Source organism: Lissotriton vulgaris, chromosome 7 (assembly GCF_964263255.1).
Source record: "Lissotriton vulgaris chromosome 7, aLisVul1.2, whole genome shotgun sequence".
NCBI lineage: Eukaryota > Metazoa > Chordata > Amphibia > Caudata > Salamandridae > Lissotriton > Lissotriton vulgaris.
Genome location: NC_141695.1, coordinates 1,256,955,626 through 1,256,974,934, shown reverse-complemented (window position 1 = coordinate 1,256,974,934; position 19,309 = coordinate 1,256,955,626). Strand labels below are relative to the sequence as shown.

The window sequence follows — 19,309 nt, the reverse complement described above, 5'->3', positions numbered from 1 at the left end:
GTGGAACAGACATGAAGTCCATACTAGTCGCTAAAAAATCGGAATAGGTGCTCAGTGAACTGTTGCGCAATCCAGGTTAAAAAAAATCTCGGAAAAGTGTAGTGAAAGACTCGACGTGAAACAGTTGGCTTATCTATTGGTAATACGTGTGGGTGTGGCCCACGTGCTCAAAGATTGTTAGTCCTATACATCATTGCTTGAGTCATGCTGGTACGTGCTCCCCATATAAATAAACGCGAGTTGTTATGCAATAATCATGATCTTACCGCGTACCGGTCAGTGTAGTGATAAATGTTGTTAGTGCTATGCCTCATTGCTTGAGTCATATTGGTTCGTACTCCCCATATAAATAAACGCGAGTTGTTGTGCAATAATCGTGATCTTACCGCGTATCGGTCGGTGTAGCGATAATGACTTCGGCGTTTGGTCTTGGTGTCGGCATGCGCGTTTGATCGTGAAGATCTAGTGACTGCACCATATGCGCTTACGAAGTGACTAGACCCGAAAAGGGACTAACAGCGGTGGCGGCCATCTTGGGGCAGTGTCGAACAAAGGAATAAAGGATGTTTTATGCGACGGCCATTTTGTAGTGGTTAAGAATGTTGAAGATGTCAGCGTATTACGCGGAATGGGTTGAAAAATAAAGTACGAAAAAACTGAGGAAGGATAAGAAGCGTAGTGAAAAAGGTGTTTGCAGTTTAGTGAGTGAATGGAATGATGCATTAAATAAAAAATCGTGGCGTACGCATCTTATACAACGTGTCTATCAGGACTAAACTGGGTAAACATGCTGGGTGAACGGTAAGCAGTTACATATGCATAGTCGCATTAATAAAACGTACAGTGTTCTGCAGTTCATAACATAGAGCAAACTAATATCATACAGTTTGTTATAGAAAGCAGCTATATTCGATCGTTGACATGCACGCGCCCGTGACTTTTAAGGTCAATGCGCATGCGCATAAGCTTAATGCGCATGCGCATTGACCTTAAAAGTCACGGGCACTGCAAGGAATCGCCACGATTCCTTGCAAGTTAGATAAAGAGTCGATGAGCCCCCATAGTCTCGCTTGCTCGATGCGCATGCGCATCGACAGGCGAGACCTAAAAACACGCTTGGGCAGTGATTAGTTCTTACCAGTCGCTCAAACCACAACCATACTTGTTAGACCATTTTTCACAACATAAAAAACACTATCTGACCATGCTACGACTGGGGTCATTCCCTACGAAGGACCTAACCCCAAAATGGAAACAAGTATGGTCAACAAAAGAATGCCGGCTGTGCGGACAAGGAGAAGAGAGCCTCTTACATCTACTATGCATCTGCCCTACACTACTAGAAATTCGGAAAAGGGTCCTCCGCAAGTTGCTGATAAAAAATCAGCTACGGACATGCAGAGCGGCAGTTATATATTGTCTTGGAGGCCACTCCATTGAACTTTCTTGCAAAGCCATCATGCTTTGGAAAATGGCAGCCAAAGAATTAGACAACAAACAAGAATGAACTGGAGTGGTTCAGTTTAGACCACTTGGACCCTTGTTCATCCCCTGCATTAACACAAATTCTGGGCCCCCGGTGTACAGCATCGCCTCTCTCTGTTCAAAACTTCTTTTAACATGAAAGTTTTACTTAATGTATTTTCTATGGACGATTATTCAGGTCGTGACAGCATTGTGTTTTCATTTCTTTTTTGTTAGCTCCTTTTTAACCCTCAACATTTTATCCAATTAAGTAACCTTGTTTCTTTTTTTTTTACATGTTTGTATCATTGAACTTTCTCCATTCTTTTATGATTTTTAACGAGATCAAATAAAAGTATTTTTTGACTGACTGACTGGGTGGAGCTAGAGGCAGGAGACAAGATTGAAGCACTTGTATACTCTCCTCCGAATTCTGCTTAAAGTATAAGCATCCTCACTGCATCTCTGTAATTTGCACTGCCACAAAGCAAATCTTGCAGAAGATATGCTTCTTTGAATTTTGAAAAGAAGGCATTCATTATGTGAACGCGATAATCGTGCAAATATTGATCCCATTCTCTGGCCTGCAGTATGCAAGCAAGACCTATATTTATGCTAGGACGACCACCTCCCTCGAGGGTGTTGGGCACATCGTTTCCAGCCGTGCCCTTTAGCGTGATAGCCTAATGTTTTCTGGGTGTTTTGTTTTTATTTTTTGCTCTTATTGAACAGATTAGACTAACACACCAGAAATCAATGATTTGGAGGTGAAAAGTTCAGGACTGGAGGCAGTGTTGGTAATGACATGGAATGAGGTGGTCACCCCCATTTCTTCATTTGTGTACTTTTTGTTGTGGCCTGAACTGCACACTTTTAGTTCTGAAATTCACTGATGCCAGAAGATCAGGAAGGCACGACAATCACCCTTTGACACACAATGATATTACAGCCTGATAGACCCAGCCTTAGCCCTTCAACTGCATCCTCTTTGCTGTTGCAGAGAGGGGTAGGCAAGGGCAAAGCTTGGACAATACGGAGCAGGAGGCGTTCCGGTATCTCGGGATCCAGGTAACACCCACGGATGCTCAGGGGTTGGCCCGTAATATTGACCGGGTCCTCAAGTCCTTACAACAATCAGTCACTTTCTGGAACTCCTTGCCACTATCCCTTATGGGGCGACTGGCCGTCGCAAAGATGATGATGCTCCCTAGGACGCTCTATGTCCTTCAGAATTCCCTGTGCCCAATCCCCTTGCGCGTTTTTCACACACTTAACACGTTGCTTACGTCGTTACTCTGGGCGGGCTGGCATAGCCGAGTTGCCCTCCATACCGATATCCGAACATAGGAGGAGGGGGGGTTAGAGGCGCCTAGATTTGACTTGTACTACTATGCGGCACAACTGTTACCGGCTGCATGGTGGTTCGTGGATGGAGACAGCTGGGAGATGAGCCTACTGGCCGGCAGGGCTGACGAGCGAGTATTGCAGGTGGCATTGATGCGAGGACGGGGAGCAGATGAGGCCCTGCCCTATGTGGTGCGCCACACTGCTGCAGTCTGGCAGCGGTTTGTGGAGAAAATACTGCGGCGAGCCCCCTTTGATAGGGAGTTGCCGGTGTGGATCCTGGCCCCTGTAGTTGACGTGGCGGAACACATGTCCTTTAGGGATTGGAAAATGGGAGGCTGTGAGACTTTGGCGGACCTTTATCCCAATGAGTCATTCGTGTCCTTTGAGCAAGCCATGGAAGCCTTTGGCCTGGGGGAGGGGCAATATTTGCACTATCGGGACCTTCAGGAGGAGGCACGGGCGACATGGCCCCAGTTCCCTGAGGCGCCCCCGTTGTCCCACACCCTGAACATCCTCCTCTCTTGTGGCAGAGGTCGTAAACTGATATCTCTGCTGTATTCGGCCATGAGACAGGACTCGACCCCGCCAATTTCACCTTCCTGGGGGGCCTGGGAGACAGACCTGGGGCTCACTCTGAACCCAGGACAGCGTAAGCGCATAGAGAGCCTTTCCCATAGAGTGTCCTGCAATGCGAGATTCAAATTGACACATTTCAACTTTATGCATCGTACCTACTTAACCCCGCTTTCCTTGAAGCGTATTTCGGGAGACGGGGAGGACAACTGCCCCAGATGTGGGATGGAGAGGGCGGGGTTCCTACACCTGGCCTGGGACTCGCCCTTGGTCAGTAGCTTCTGGAGGGGGTGGCCGATCGTATACATGCCGTAACTGGCCTCCGGATTGATCTGACCCCGCTTCACTGCCTATTAGCCCTGGTCCCTAAGCCTAGGAAGAGAAACCTTTCCTACAAACTTTTGCAATTAATGTTGGTGCTGGCGAGGCGTAGGGTGGTGATCACCTGGATGGGGCGGAGGACTCCTGAGTTGTCAGCTTGGCGTAAAGATATAAGGGAGTGGTCACTGGCTGAGGAGACGCATATGCAGAGTACCCGCAGGGATGAGAGATTGCAGGATGATCTCCTTGCATGGCGAGTCATGTGTGCCACGGAGTTGTCTCACAGCGATTCAGATGGCACGAGTGCTGAACTTTTCTCTTTGGGGGAATCGGGGTCTGAGAGGGTGGGTGAGGCGGGTGGGGAGGTTGGAACCGCTCTAATATAGGTGCACTGCCTGTTCCTCAACAGTATTTCACGTTATTGATGTGATCATTACGTCGCTCATGAACACAGCCTTAACTGTACTCACTGTACCACAGTGTGCCATAATGAGGTTATCGTACTGTATACACATTCCTGATGATTGATGCCAATTTCGGGGAGGGGGGGGGATTGTTTTTCTATGTTGTAAAATCAAAAATAAAGTAAAAAAAAAAAAGGAGGGGCGTGGCTAGCAGCCGAGCATGGCGGCAGCCTAAAGGAAGAGCTCCGTAGATCGGGCGGCCTCTCCTAATATCCGTGTATCCATCCGTACAGAAAAGATGCTCTAGCGGAGGGACCCGAAGCCTAGGACCGAGCGGAACCCAGGGCAGCAATTTTGAACATTATCAGACACCGGAGGCAAGACTTATACCGAGGCGGTTCTGAGTCCTACACCGCAGCGAAGAGCCGGGATCTATCCCATCCGACAATCCGAACGGAAGTAGAGGCGACCCGGGAGAAAACCACCGGAAACGATCGACCACTACAGTTCAAGCCGGCGGACACCCGACCGGCACCTGGAACAACTGGCCGGAGTGGCCTGGAGGGGCATCGACGACTGTGGGGAAAGAGCGCAAGCACCGCCGCAGCGAAAGACAGCCGGACTGCGGGCATAAGAAATCGAAAGCGCGGCTGAACAAAGACTCGGGCCGCCATTTTAACACGTCGCGGCCGACTCAAGAAGTAAGCAGCGCCGAGTAGCGATCACGGAGGGTAGTGAGCCGACATCAGGAGTTTGAAGCTACGGCCAAGAAACAACCGCCACCAGCTACCACGGGATCAGATCCGGGAGCTGCGTAGATTGGAAGCCTGCCAGGACCCGCGGAAGACGGGAAGCGTTGGCCTAGCACTCAGACCTGATCGGAAGTAAGTAGCGGCAGGGACCGGTTTCGGGTGAGAACTTACGGGCTATGAAGTAAGCAAAACAGCCCGAGACAAGACTCCTGAGTTTGGAAGAGACTAAGAGATCGGGTGGGTGCTACCTTACGCCTTGACCGTGGAAAAGACCTGCCATTAAATCAAAGGTCTCGGCATGCGAGGTTGCAAATAGTCAGCGTCCGATTGAAGAGGGGGCCCCACAGCTTCAGCCGCTACTGCTGTTGAAAATTGAGCCCCGTATCTTCTGGGACAACGAGAAAGGATCGAGGTCCTGTCAACAGTGGCACAAGAAAGGAATACGTGTCCGAGAACACTGGCCAATTGACAAAGGGGATATAATACTGAGACTGCACAGTCCACAAGATCGAGGACTGCGACGGCGAAGGCCCCCAACGGGCAAGAGTTCGAGCATACCACTAACACAAGGCCTAAGTGAAGCACTACAGAGGCGGCAAAAACCAGTGGGTGCACAATACCCGAAAGTGAAATGGGAAGTAAGAGGCTTCCCATGAGATACGAGGAGCAGGCAGTGACCCTTAACGTATCCTCATTCAAGTGACCGCACGAGAGAAAAGGGAAATTTGACAAGAAGCCCGAGGTGCGAAAACAGCAGGAATGGCTGGCAAAAGCTCGAAAGGAGGTACTACACAAACCCGTATCGATAGATATGCCAGTGGAGGGGGTTCCTCCTCCCCAGCGGACGGCAAAACCCCAGCCGGTAAAACTGCGGACGGAGCGAGCACGCAGAAGACGACACTGGAAGACATCATGCGGGCCCTGACACAAGTGCAGGCCACAGTGGGCTCAATCTCCATGGAAATCACTCTGATTAGGGCAGACTTTCACAAAATGTCTGAGAAGGTCAACTCAATGGAGGTGGTTACAAAATCGATAGTGGAAGACGTGTCGGAGCTCCAAACGGCGATGGAACGAATGTCGGTAGAGAACAAGACGTTACGTGAAAAACTGGATGATCAGGAAGGGCGCTCGAGGAGAAACAACATAAGAATCCATGGCGTACCAGAATGTGAAGGCACCACGGCAACAGACTTATATGTGGAGGAACTGATCAAACAAGAGCTCCAGCCTAAAGGATTGTCCACCTTCTTTTCGGTGGAGAGAGCGCACCGAGTTCCGGGGGACCGGCCCAAACCAGGTGCAGCACCGCGACCTATCCTTGCCCGTCTGTTTAATTTTCGGGACAGAGATGCTATTCTACAAGCGGCAAGGGTGTCCCCTCCCGTCAAGATCCACAACTCCACGCTGGCCTTCTTTCCGGACTACACAGCGGAGGTCGCTCGCCGCCGGCAGACGTTCTTGGATGTAAAGAGAGAACTGAGAACGCGAGAGATTCCTTATCCAATGATATTTCCAGCTAGACTAAGGGTGGTAGCAGAAAGCAAGACTTGGTTCTCGACACTCCCGAAATAGCCCGGGACTGGCTAGAGGGCTGGAGACCGGCCAATCAGCCCCGTCGCTCGAACAGGACGCATAAGAACCAAGACGCAGGAGCTCCTTCGGACTCGCAGACATCTCGGAGAACGGAAGAAGACCTCTCGCCGGACAGAGACACTATGGTCGACGATGCCAACAAGGAACATTTGCCGCCTGGTGACTACAAGAGACTTAATCATAACATTGTGAACTGCCTGACGGTCTGCTGCAGGACACTGGGCTGAGGGCATCCGAGGAGAGTAAGAGGGGCCGCCGGCTCCGGAGAGTCCTCACCCCCACGAGCAAGTATTTGGTATGGGGAATGGGTTAAGCACTCTGCTAAGTTGAGGGTGCGGGCGGTTTTATCTCTGTATAGCAGGGGGGCAGGGAGGGGGGGTTCAGGGTAAGGGTGTTTCTAACTGTTTGATTTGGTTGACTCTTAAGGATAGTATATGTCAAGAAGATACAAACACGCAGATGGGCATAAGCCGGGCGCAACAGCACCAATTCATACTGCAAACATGTCCGTCATTACAGGCAAGAAATGACACAAGACATACAGATACCCTAGATGGGAGTCCTCACTCGGGCTGGTGACTCCACTACAGTTGATGTCCTGGAATGTGCGGGGCTGGGAGACAAGATAAAGAGGGGGTTGGTTCTGCAGGGTATCAGAAGAATAAGTCATGATCTGATCCTTCTTCAGGAAACGCACCTAGTGGGCACGGCCAGCGAGGCACTAGACAGGCGGGGCTACCGCATGATAGTACATTCAGACTTTACTTCAGGGTCCCGTGGGACGGGCATATTGATGAGGAGGGCATCCTGATTCATACTACAGACCACTAAAACTGATGATCACGGCCGCTTTGCAGCAGCTTGTGGACAATGGGAAGGGAAACCACTTAACATAGTGTCTGGATATATTCCACCAGCGCTACATGCGACCGCCCTTCCTGACCTGGGGAAATTCCTGTTAGAACTACCGGAAGGCGACCTTGTGGTGGGGGGAGACTTTAATGCAGTGGCTCATAACATACAGGATAGATTCCCGGTCCGGACACAGACTCCTGGCCCATCCCGCTTCGGTGAATTCATGGAGGCACAGGGACTGATAGACATCTGGCGACATCTTAACCCTGAAGGCCAATAGTACACCTACTATTCCGCAACCCATAATAGCCTATCCCGTATTGACTATTTTCTTACAACAAAAAAAAAACCTTGGACAATGCAGAAATTAAATAAGGTTATGGAGCCCCGTTAGTTTCTTTGAATGCAGTTTTTTTCTTACCTACTGAGGCCAGAAATAGCGAGGGCAGCGAATCAATCAATCAAGAAATGTGCAAAGCACACTACTTACCCGTGAGGGTCTCAAGGCGCTGGGTGTGGGCGAGGGATGCTGCTACTGCTCGAAAAGCTAGGTCTTGAGTTGCCTCCTGAAGGTTGGTAGGTACTGGGTCTGCCGTGGGAGGATGGGGAGGGTGTTCCAGGTCTTGGCCTACCACTGGACACCAGGGATGAGGCGCAGGTGGTAGCCTGCAGGTAGAGGAGGGCCTCGAACTTCAGGCTGCAGCAGCGGGCTCAGGGACACAGACACACAGGTGGCGCTGTGCGGCGTGGGGAGCAACCTGCCTAAAATAGGGTCAAGGGTCGCTCCTTGAGGGCATGTTGAGGCAGCACTTGAGGGCGTGTTGGGACAAGCAGGGGCTAGCCCTTTCTAGCCATATTTGATATTGATGTCTGGGAGTGCAGCCACAATCATGAACATAGTAATTCTTATAGGTATCAGGCAGTGATACACACTATAACAGGTATGTTATCAGTACTTTTCTGAAAGCCTACACCAACTGTGCCACCGAGGACATAGCCAGAAAAGACCAGCTGATGAAGGCCCAGTACAACATTGCCGACAAAGAAAGGGGAACAACTCTCCACCTCGTAATCCCAGAAGATGGTAAGACAAAATTGTGTTTTATTAGTAGATAAACTGTTGAAAAGTATAAAAAACGCAGAAACCTTTAAACTGGCATATTAAATGGTTCAGCCTCAGACCAAAACCTGACAACAGGTCAGATACTGGAAAGCTTAGGTAGACCTTTTCCCCGTCTGCCACTGTGTTTTGAATACGATGAAAAGGTAAACAAGATACTTAAGACCATCTCAAAAAAATACATTTCAGTTGAGCTATTGGGGCATAACTGTAACAACGTCCAGAAGTCCTCCACCAGAACACTGGGTCCAACCCATAATACTCTCCCTTTCCGATGACCAGCGAAAAGTTGCTTTTAAAAAACTGGTATTCTGGGTTGACGAAGATCTACCTTTCAGTCATCAAATCACAATTGGCTCGAGGAAAATAAATTATAAACTTGATGCTGCTTCTAACAATCGTAGAGTTTGTTCTTCGGCTAGATCTCGGCGTCTAGTCTTTGTTGCGACAGCAAAAGAAGTAAAGGAGCTCCAAAGATGATAAAGTCAGGAAGCAAGAATGTGTTTGGAATTAAAAAAAAGGTCAAGCCTTGAACCCAAGGAACTCTGTACTCATTAACCTATCAATGAAAGACCTCTCTTGACTCTCAGTGGAGCAAAAGACTGAACTCAAACTACTACACAGCCAAGTCCTTTCCTCTGGAAATGTAAAATCGATCTCGCATGCCACATTTAACACAAAGAAGCCTAGAGGTAGAGTTAACAGAGTTCAATGACCTCAAATCATGAAACTCTGACTCTCGCCTGAGATTTCAACCCAGTCTGACACTGTATTCAATAAGGCTCTGAATAAGTGCTTTTCCAAAGTGGCTTTCTTTATCTATCAGGTCAGTTCTGAGACCCTTCCCTTTGTTGGAAGGGATCCAGAGCCTCATAACCAAGGCTACAATATCCAAGATGCCAAGAAATGTACACCTTTTCTGCCCCGCCTATAATACAGACGACCCTCATTTAGAGATTCCCATCCTTAACCTTTTTTTAATCCAAAAATCTTTTCAAATATTGCAAAATGGAATAAGGTGACAAGCCAGCTCTGTATACATAAATATAATTCATAAATAGAAATTAGTTTGCTTTATAAGGTGGAACAGTAAAGGGAGAGCAAATTTTCAGGTATTATATTTGAAAGGTTTTAGTAGTTTCAGTATCTATCTTTGTAACTTTCTGTATCTGGTTTTGGGAAATCTTTTATCCAGTTTTGTTATTTCTTCCATGAGACATGTCACCTTAAGATATACCTGTGTTGGTGCACTGATTTACAAGAATGGAATGACTGTCTATTTACAATTCAAAGACCATAAAAGATGGGGCAGGACCCTGCCATACCAGCTATACACGACAGTAGAATAGGATTGTTGCAAAAACTAACACGGATTGTAAGAAGCAATGGAAACCATGTAAGTCCCACCCCAGAAGAGCAAATGCATTTTTGGAAGGTGCTGCTTAGGGTATCATGACTGACCATGTGGAATGCTGCAGAGCGTTCAGTAAGGAAACACCAACATGTATTATTACCATTGAATGCTTTCAGCTGATCACTAGGGATATTAAAAGTATCAGGCTACGTGTTCTCGCCAAAGTCTAAAACCGGACTGGAACTTACACAGAAGATACTCAAGAATTTACTTTAAAGGTATATCCTTGAAATGAAATGAATTTGTACTTGTATAGCGCACTTATACCCTGAGGCGTCTTGACGCTGTACGCATACCGCTTTGGAACCCTTCTTGGCTTTTCCCTGTGAAATGCCCACTCCTGGGCACCCCCAAGGTGAAGCCAGGCATCCCAGTGCTGTTGGGGCCGTTGTGGAGATTAAGCAAGCTATTGCCCAGAGTTGCAGAGTGGGACCTATGATTAGAATAGGCACTGAGGCAAGAATTATCAGGTCCAAGAAAATTGAGCCCAAGACCCGCCGAGGCGGGAATTGAACCCTGGTCCCGGGCCAGACCTCTGCATCAGGGTCTGCAGCTCTAACCATTGAGCCACACTTCTCCAATAAAGGAGGACCCTGCTGGCATGTGTAAATGACCAACATCAGAGAGACCTGATGCCTGGAATCCAGGTACCTATTATCAACAGAGGCCCTCTCCGCCCCATCTTGCTATTGGATAATAAGAGAGTAGGGCACTTACTCTAGAGATGGACAGCGGCATGCTGAAGTCTTTCCCGCCCTGCAGCCTGAAGCCCCAGGGAGCCGGGCCATCCAGGGTCACCTTGTATGACTCCATGTCCATCTGTGCCTGGAAGACAAAGAAAACCGTTACATGGGATCAAATGCAGGAGGCAAACGCTTGTCCCCTCTGGTGCAAGGAACAATGAGTCACAAACAGCTAGGGCAATTACAAGCCCACATAGACACACATGGAGTAAGTTAGACATATACAAAAACTCAGAAACATGCACATTTGTACAAATGCCAAGACCCTCAGAAATGAAAGGAGAGGAAATTGACCGCTTCCTGGACCAAATGTTTGGCCCGTCCACCTAAGACACACCCAAGACAAAATGTCTGGGCCTTATACACTGTCGGGGGTAAACACTGGACCCCATATACAAAGAGGAGTGAGTTGCACACGCTGGGACAAACAAAAAAGCCCCACAGAAGAAACTGTGACACATAGTGGAGCAACTATCAGGGCCCAAGACTGACACGTCAGGGCAAAATTCAGGAAGCTTGAAAGTCACACACGCACCTGGGGGAAAATGCCTGGTACCTCAGACACAAATGAGTCAGTTCAACATTTTCTACACATCTTTAAGAAACAGCAGGTCTCGCGGGCACACAGGCAGGTGAACAAAGACAGCCTCAAGGGTTACACACCTCTCTGGAGAAATGTCAGTGCCTTTGCATGCTGACGAATAATGGGCTGTCCCAATCCGCCCTGAGATGTCTTTGATACTCTCCCGTGTTTCTCTGCTGATATCATAATTGAAGGGTGTAGGACATGGTTTGGTAAATTCCAAGAAAGAGTTACGTGTTGAGGAGCATGGGCGAGTGTGAGTAGGAATTGGTGTTCTAGGTACCTCCCAGGTGACATTGAGGATATCGCACACGAATATTTGCTAGCATCTTATGAATGGGACAAAGAGAAACAGACTGTCACATACGTGTCCTGTGCCCCAGAAATTACCCTTCATAAGTCTCCAGCTCTCCTCTGGGTTTAGATAGAGAGGCATCACTGGATTCATCTGACAATGAGGAAGTGATTGGGAAGAGCACACAATCACGAAACATATGTGTTGCATTGCCTAGGCACTTGTGGGGAACCCATTATGGCAAATTCCAGAAAGAAGAAAACGTGAGGGTTCATTAATGCATTTTTTTAAAAATCGAAAAAAGACAGTCTTACATTCACAAAAAAAAGACAATTTTATCTTTACAAGCAGAGCATTTGAGTTCTTGCATGGGAATGGAAACAGAGTTATACATGGTTTTCTTAACATAAGATGATGTTTTAATTGTAACTTTTTTAAAATTAAAATATCATTAATCATGTTAAATATTGTTCAGACTATCTGCAATTTAAAGTAATCCTTAATAATTTTTAAAAGCGAGCAGTTTAATAGTTGTTCAATCTTTTAACACATGAAATGATAAAGTGCATGAATAGGATTCGACATTATTTGTGAGTAAACTTTAAAAATGTAAAGAAAAAAAATTAAACTTTGGCTAATTATACTTTTTTTTCACATGAAGTGTTTGTAAATGTTTTACATTATTTCCAGAAAAATTAAAAGTTTAAATTGAGAACGACTAACCATGTAGGGTTTGTAATCTTAATTGTATTTTTTTATATTAATTCAGAAAATAACAATGGTATTTGCACATTTCTTTGTTAGTTGTATTAGTTTTCTTCTTTGTCATATAATGCGCATATACAAGCACCTAGCTGTACACCGGTCACCAGACCAGCATGCAAGGCATGCGCTAGTTGTGTCTAGACAGGGCTCTGGTGCAGCAATGATCCACATATTGCTCAGCCAGTCAGCCATGATGGCACCCCAAATGGATTTCATCCCTCTGGACGTGTTTTAATGCTTTCCCATAAAGAAAAGGAGAGTTAAGTAGCAGAGGTTGAGTGGCCACCTTAAAGCACATGCTCAAAAGAAGGATCCTTGGGTGATACAGGGTAAACCGGGTCACATTTTGTCAGACCCCAGGGGACTGAGAGAAAAGGATGAACATTATGTGTGTATGTCTCACCCTGATGCCCAACAGCAAGGGAGCAATGGCTTGGCAAGACAAATGTCACTGGAGCAAGGATCTTCCTGCACAGCGTGTGATACTGTAGCCAACTCACCCTACCAAACTACTTGTATAGAGGGATAGGGTATTTGTGTGGTTACAATAATTCCCTACCAAACACACACAAAAATACTGATTGGCACTATCTTCTCATTTTGCAAGAGCGTAATGTGTGGCCTCCCCGAGGTGCAGCACTGTCCGTTTTCAAAACGTATCCAGGCCCTCTAGTCAAAGTTAAAGACCAGCTCCAACCTGTAGCAGAAAACATACATGGTAACGTCCAGATCTACGTCCAAAAGTACCCATGGACACATCACAGGTGGCTGCAACTGAATGACAGAAAAGATCAAAAATTGCCATTCTGGTTCAAGAATGGGCAAACAGAAGCTTCCTTCTGATTGACTGGTACAGTGACAGCAGTAAAAGGTGAGAAACTAGTGTCTTAGTAGGGTGGGATCTCTCTATCACACCTGAGCCTAAATTAATTGTGGAGAAGGCTGTCTTCTAACTCAACAAGCTCAAAAGGGTGCTGCTGCATGAGAATCACCCGGAAGAAATCACCAGGTCAGTCGCATTAGATTACTGCAATATTGCTCATAAGGGCCCACCTAAGTACTGGGTGCAAAAATAGCAGAGAATTCAGAATCTATGCAGCAGAGTTTGCCCAGAGATGCAAAAGAGATTAGACCATTTCACAGGTTGACTAATGTTCCTTATCACAGGATAGATTTCAAGTTGGTGTGAACCAGGCACAAAGCTTGATGGAGAAAAGGATCAACCTGGCTCCAGATCCTAGAACCCCACAACCACCCTTCGAGAAATCCATGTTCCAGCACCTTCTGGTCCCACACAAAGAGCCGACCAAAACAGGTCAAACATGGAGTCAAGACCATCAAAGTTCTATGGAATCCAGCAGACCCTTCCATAAAGTCTCAAACAAGGTACATTGCCTTCAAGACAGGCCTGAGTGATGCACTGTTCTGACAAGCTTTTGAATCACAATCGTGTTCAGCAGGATAATGCCTCCCAATATGGAGTGGGAAGAGGCACACTATGGCTCCAGGGCTTGCACCACAGCAGGGCTTACTACCATGGCAAGGCCTACTATCACGGCAGGCCTTCCACCAACTCTGATTTGAGATCTAGGGCAGTGTTTCACAAACTGTGGGTCGCAACCCACCCGATTTTGGGTGGGTCACCAAAGTCCAAGCAATACATTAAGATGCTTTTAAATTCTGTATTTATAATGTCACATTTGCTGCGCTTCAGAGACAGGTCAAATGTCAAGCTTTGTCTTTTGCTGCTTATTTTTTAACACAAGACTGATGTTTATGATCTCCTCACTTTGCAGCCAGAGAAAGAAAAATAAAGTGAATTATGTGACGATCCATCTGGAGTACAGGAATTGCAATAGGAAAGCTGGAGGATGCAATTCTGAGCACACAACAAAATGTAAATACCTGTAAATTAACTGTACACATTCAGCAATTAGAAAAGCAAAATGAAGCACATATCATTGTAATTGTGAAGTGTGATGGAAACGAAGATTGTAATAGGATCAGATGAAACCAACACACTTTACCTTGTGATGCACAATTCAAAAATATACAGTGACACCCAATTTTCATCCATTAGCATTTGTGTGCAATATACTTTAACTATAAAACTGTATGTCAATGCAAATTTAGTGATCATTTCAATGGAAAATGTGCTGTCTGCAAACAACAATGCGCTACCACACCGTGCATGATTACATTAAAGATGTGCCCACCTCATTTCCATTAAAGCTAGATAAGTCGCTAAAGTTTGTCGTACTAAAAAGTGGGTTGTGATTCTAAAAGATTTGGGAAGCACCGATCTAGGGGATCAGCTGGTTCCATCCCACTGACCACTCCACTATGAAGTGGTATCACTACACTATCTAGTGAGCCAACCTAAAGTAGTGTATCCACTCCCGCTCGTTGTCGGGAGTGATGTACTCTGAAAAAAAACACATGACTAAATAGAGCAAGTGACTAACCACTGTGCTAGCCTCTTGGAAAAGGAGTATGGGGAAGGAGCCTTTCGTCATCTTATCAAGTGAATTTGAAGAAGCAAGGTGAATCACTTGTAGCATTTGATAAGCATTCTTTGATTTCTTTGTGGGGCTGATGGAGATTACTGCAGTAGGTCTGTATATATTTGAGCTAAATAAAGATTATGGATATGTTATGCAAACTAAGAGGTTTGAATGATTTTGTAGTTTGACTTATAGAAAGTCATCAATCTGGATTGCGATGCACACCGTTGGAATAATCCCATATCATAGTAAAACACAGGAGCGAATTACACGCCCCCATCAACCTGCATCCCTTTTCTCGACCCTTGCACTGTCTTTGGGGTAAAATACCAAAGACCACCAACCCACAGAAAATACTGGAGAGAACTGCAAAACACACAAGATGATGGACGGAATGTTGCACAATGGCAAAACATTCACCCCCAGTCACAGATCTGGGTTTAATCCATTGTTATTTTGCTCACCAAGCCATCCCCAGTTCAGACATGGCTGTATGCAAATCTGTCTTGACCCTGTGCCTCATGGGAACAGTCCAGACTGAACTGCCAAGCCATGTCTTCCCTGGACCGGAATCAAGCATCCTAGGACCGGTTTCTGGCTATCAGCCTTCATCAGCCAGGATAGCTTGACTCCAGTGGAGTAGTCGCAAAAACAACAGTTGATGGACAGAATGCAGAACAATGTCATACGTTTACACCATTACAGAGATCTGGGCCTAAATCCATCGTTTTTTTTGCACTACACACCACCCCAGTTCAGACATTGCCGTATGCAAATCTGTCTTGACCCTGTGCCTCATGGGAACAGGCCAGACCGAACTGCCAAACCATGTCTTCCCTGGACCGGAATAAAGCATCCTAGGACCGGTTTCTGGCTATCAGCCGTCATCAGCCAGGATAGCTCGTGCTCTCCACACCACTGGAGTCAAGCTATCCTGGCTGAAGACTGCTGATAGCCAGAAACCGGTCCTAGGATGCTTGATTCCGGTCCAGGGAAGACATGGCTTGGCAGTTCAGGCTGGACTGTCCCCATGAAGCACAGGGTAAAGGCTGATTTGCATATGGCCATGTCTGAACTGGGGTGGTGTGGAGTGCAAAAAAACGATGGATTTAGGCCCAGATCTCTGTACTGGGGCGAATGTATGACATTGTTCTGCATTCTGTCCATCAACTGCTGGTTTTGCATTTGTCACCCCGAGTGGGAAGGGTATGCTCAGACGTGAGTCCCGCGCTCTCCACACCACTGGAGTCAAGCTATCCTGGCTTAAGACGGCTGATAGCCAGAAACCGGTCCTAAGATCCTTGATTCCGGTCCAGGGAAGACATGGCTTGGCAGTTCGGGCTGGACTGATCCCATGAGGCACAGGGTCAAGGCTGATTTGCATATGGCCATGTCTGAACTGGGATGGTGTGGAGTGCAAAAAAAAAGCGATGGATTTAGGCCCAGATCTCTGTACTGGGGTGAATGTACGACATTGTTCTGCATTCTGTCCATCAATTGTTGGTTGTCCAATGGAGTAGTCAGCATGGGAACCACGTCTGGGCATACCCTTCCCACATAGGGTGAACAGCAAAACACACAAGATGATGCACGGAATGTTGCACACTGGCAAAACATTCACCCCCAGTCACAGATATGGGTTTAATCCATTGTTATTTTGCTCATCAAGCCACCCCAGTTCAGACATGGCAGAGAACTCCACAATCCCAGATCCCATCAGTTACTGATGTCGTCCCGCGTGTGAGGAAGGCCCGCATTGGGGGGCGCTCTTTTAGCCTCATGGCCCCCCAGTTGTGGAATTCGCTCCCACTGGCACTTTGCAGTATCTCCAATCTGCTTAAATTTAGAAAAAATTTGAAGACCTGGCTTTTTAATCTTTCTGTTTAGGTGGGTTTCCTCCTCTCTGGAATCTATTTTTCTTGTTATGTTGTTCTACACCTCAGCCCGTGGAAAGCGCCGGGACACTCTTTTAGAGTAGCCGAGTGCTATACAAACGCATTTTAACATAACATAACATAACATTACTGTACCACGGACCTTCAAACATTCAGAAGGTAAGAGGAAAGAGGAACATCACCCACTCAAACACACAACTTTCAAGAACTCATCCGAATAGTCACACTAAAGTCCTATTAACTTAATCCACCACTAAAAGCTGGAAGAAATGATTGACAGTTTCATCAGAACACAAAACTAACCCAAACACCAACAACATACAGCAATAATGAATAGCTACTCTTATTAAACACTAGCTTTGGGTCGTAGAGCAGGGTGCTACCTGCCATACAGCGCTTCAGCGCCTCGTCGTCGATAGTAAAAGCTATATAAGTTTAGAGGTTAGAGGTTGAGTTAGGCCACAAGCTGCATAGATATCACCCAAGTGACAGAAAGTGGACACGCCCACCACTGGTGAACTCCAAGACACACAGGAGACATGGGCGATAGACGGTACAAGACAAAAACCCGCCCCTTCCCAGCAGGAGAGGGCTAGGCTGGCACAACACAATGCCAGTGGCGCCCAACACACACACGTTAAACTACAACAGCCAGGGCGCTATAAGGTAGGAGTGACAGTCCCAGTGCAACTATCATGGACGCAGCAGGTACAGTGGCACCGGGTCACTGGGGGACTGCCCGACTCTAATTTTTGCTGTCTTTTACTACCTAATGGGATTTAAGTGTGTGCGGAGCCCTGTGCACCCTAATAATGGCTGTTGTTTACCACCTACCCGGGGAGTGGCGTGTTCCTTGTTTATCTTGTGGCCAAAGAGATGCTGAGGCTCTGGCATACGGGCATAATGGCACCCTGGCTGGCACCCTGGCCTGCACCCCTCAACTTCAAGCGTTTCCTGGAGGGCATACGAGAGGTCAACAAATAAAGGACATCCCAGGGGGCACGCACCGGGCAGCTACTGGAAGCCTGCAGGCCAGGGGAAAGGGCAACTGGCAAAAAACTGGGAGACAGTGGAAAAAGCCACAGTCGAAGTCTCAAAAGAAATACATGCTGAAGCTGCCCGCATCATAATGGCTATGGGGTACATATGGGCACCCGCATGAGAGGTTAAAACTAGGTGCGGTCCTTTCCTCTGTGTATATGTCTAACGAATACAGACGGGCACATACCTGCGTGGTCAGAGATTCACACTACATAAATGTTGATTCTTGCCCGCAGCACGCTCTTGTGGTGTATTGTATGACAAGGCATGTACACATGACGTTAACTCTTGATTCGACAGACCAGCAGCAGCTCTACACTGGGGCCAAGGCAGACCTGGGCGCTCCACAGGATCGGGATTGCCCCCCTCCCTCACACACAAACACAGTGTCCTAGAAGTGGCTGTTGTACCAAAGTTTAAGTCAAACTGCCCCCCGCGCGGAGGAAACCGGAAATGACAACCACAAGCCCCAAATCCCCTCCAGGAATTCTGCCCAAGACCAGGCAGCGCCTCCGGGGACAGGGCTTGCACTGCCCGTTTCAGAGGGCTCTCGGCGCCCGGGTCCCCTCTAACACACGTAGTGAACTTCCTACCTACCCCATCCCTATGACAAATTAAGGCGGGGGCTTGGGCGACAAACTTCACAAACTTCTGAAAGTTTGCCTGGAATCCTCGCTACCTGGTCACCCCCCGCCGCCACTAAGACACCCCTCCTACACTAACCGCTGTCCCTCTTACTGGCAGCCTCCCTCGCTCACCGACTGTGCGGCACCAATAGTGCCCCCAGCACCCACACTCTACCAAAGTTGGGGTTTCCCTCTCAACGCAGTGCCTCCTTCCCCCCGGCAGCCCCCTACTACCGACAAGTCCTTGCACCCCGCCCCCCGACTCATCCCCATATCCCCCGGGTCTCGCGCTCGCATGAGCTCCCCGGCAACGTACCTGGTCTTCTGCTGCAGAGCACACGAAGTGCCGGCGGAGGGAGCGGTGCCGCTCGCCAGAACCAGGAGACTATATAAGGAGTGTAAGGAGAGCCGCCCGGCGGCAGCCAGGGAGGCGGGGGGCACACGTCAGCATAGGGTAAACATTCCCTGCACCCGCATTACCAGAGGGAGGGGGCCGGGAAGAGAGGAGGAAGGGGACTGGGACAGAGGGAGGAACCAGGAGACCACCGAGGGGAAGTAGGCGGGGGGAGCGGGCTGATGTGTGGGGTAGGGGGTACGAGGGACTCGTTGGATGACGGAAGGTAAACTGACAAAGGAGATGGGAGAAGTTAAGGAAAAGAGTGATGGGGAAAGGGGGGGACGGGGAAAAGGGAGAAAATGCCAGAAAGAAGATACATGGGGAGGAAAGAAAAGGCAGAGGAGAGGAAATAGGAGAAGAGGAAGCTGGTGGAGGAAAGGGAGCAGCACTTAGCCTGTCCACTCGACCTTGCATTTCAAAGCTACTTTTGATTGGATTGCTTCAGTTTCCTTCTTTTTCCTTCAACTAATTCTAGAGCTGAGCCAATGTCTGGGGACCGCTCACCGAGTCCCTGCCACTCCGCCCCTCTTCCTAGGACGGTAACCTACCTGAGAGACTTTTTAAAACTCCTTCCCTCCCCTCAAAGGAAGAAATAACAAGGTCACCCCTAGGAA

General features: G+C 47.7%; 1 protein-coding gene across 1 annotated transcript in view; it reads right to left on the bottom strand.

The window, feature by feature from the left end:
• The window catches only part of LOC147703347 (PDZ and LIM domain protein 7-like), a 163,605-nt gene extending 144,871 nt beyond the window's left edge, over positions 1–18,734 (bottom strand). Inside the window, exons 1-2 of the mRNA XM_086931794.1 lie at positions 18,615–18,734; positions 10,564–10,671 (exon numbers count right to left, since the gene is read on the bottom strand). Coding sequence (XP_086787920.1) covers positions 10,564–10,665 — 102 coding nt within the window. The 5' untranslated portion in view covers positions 10,666–10,671; positions 18,615–18,734. The remainder of the gene's footprint in view (positions 1–10,563; positions 10,672–18,614) is intronic.
• Positions 18,735–19,309: the final 575 nt, after the last annotated feature.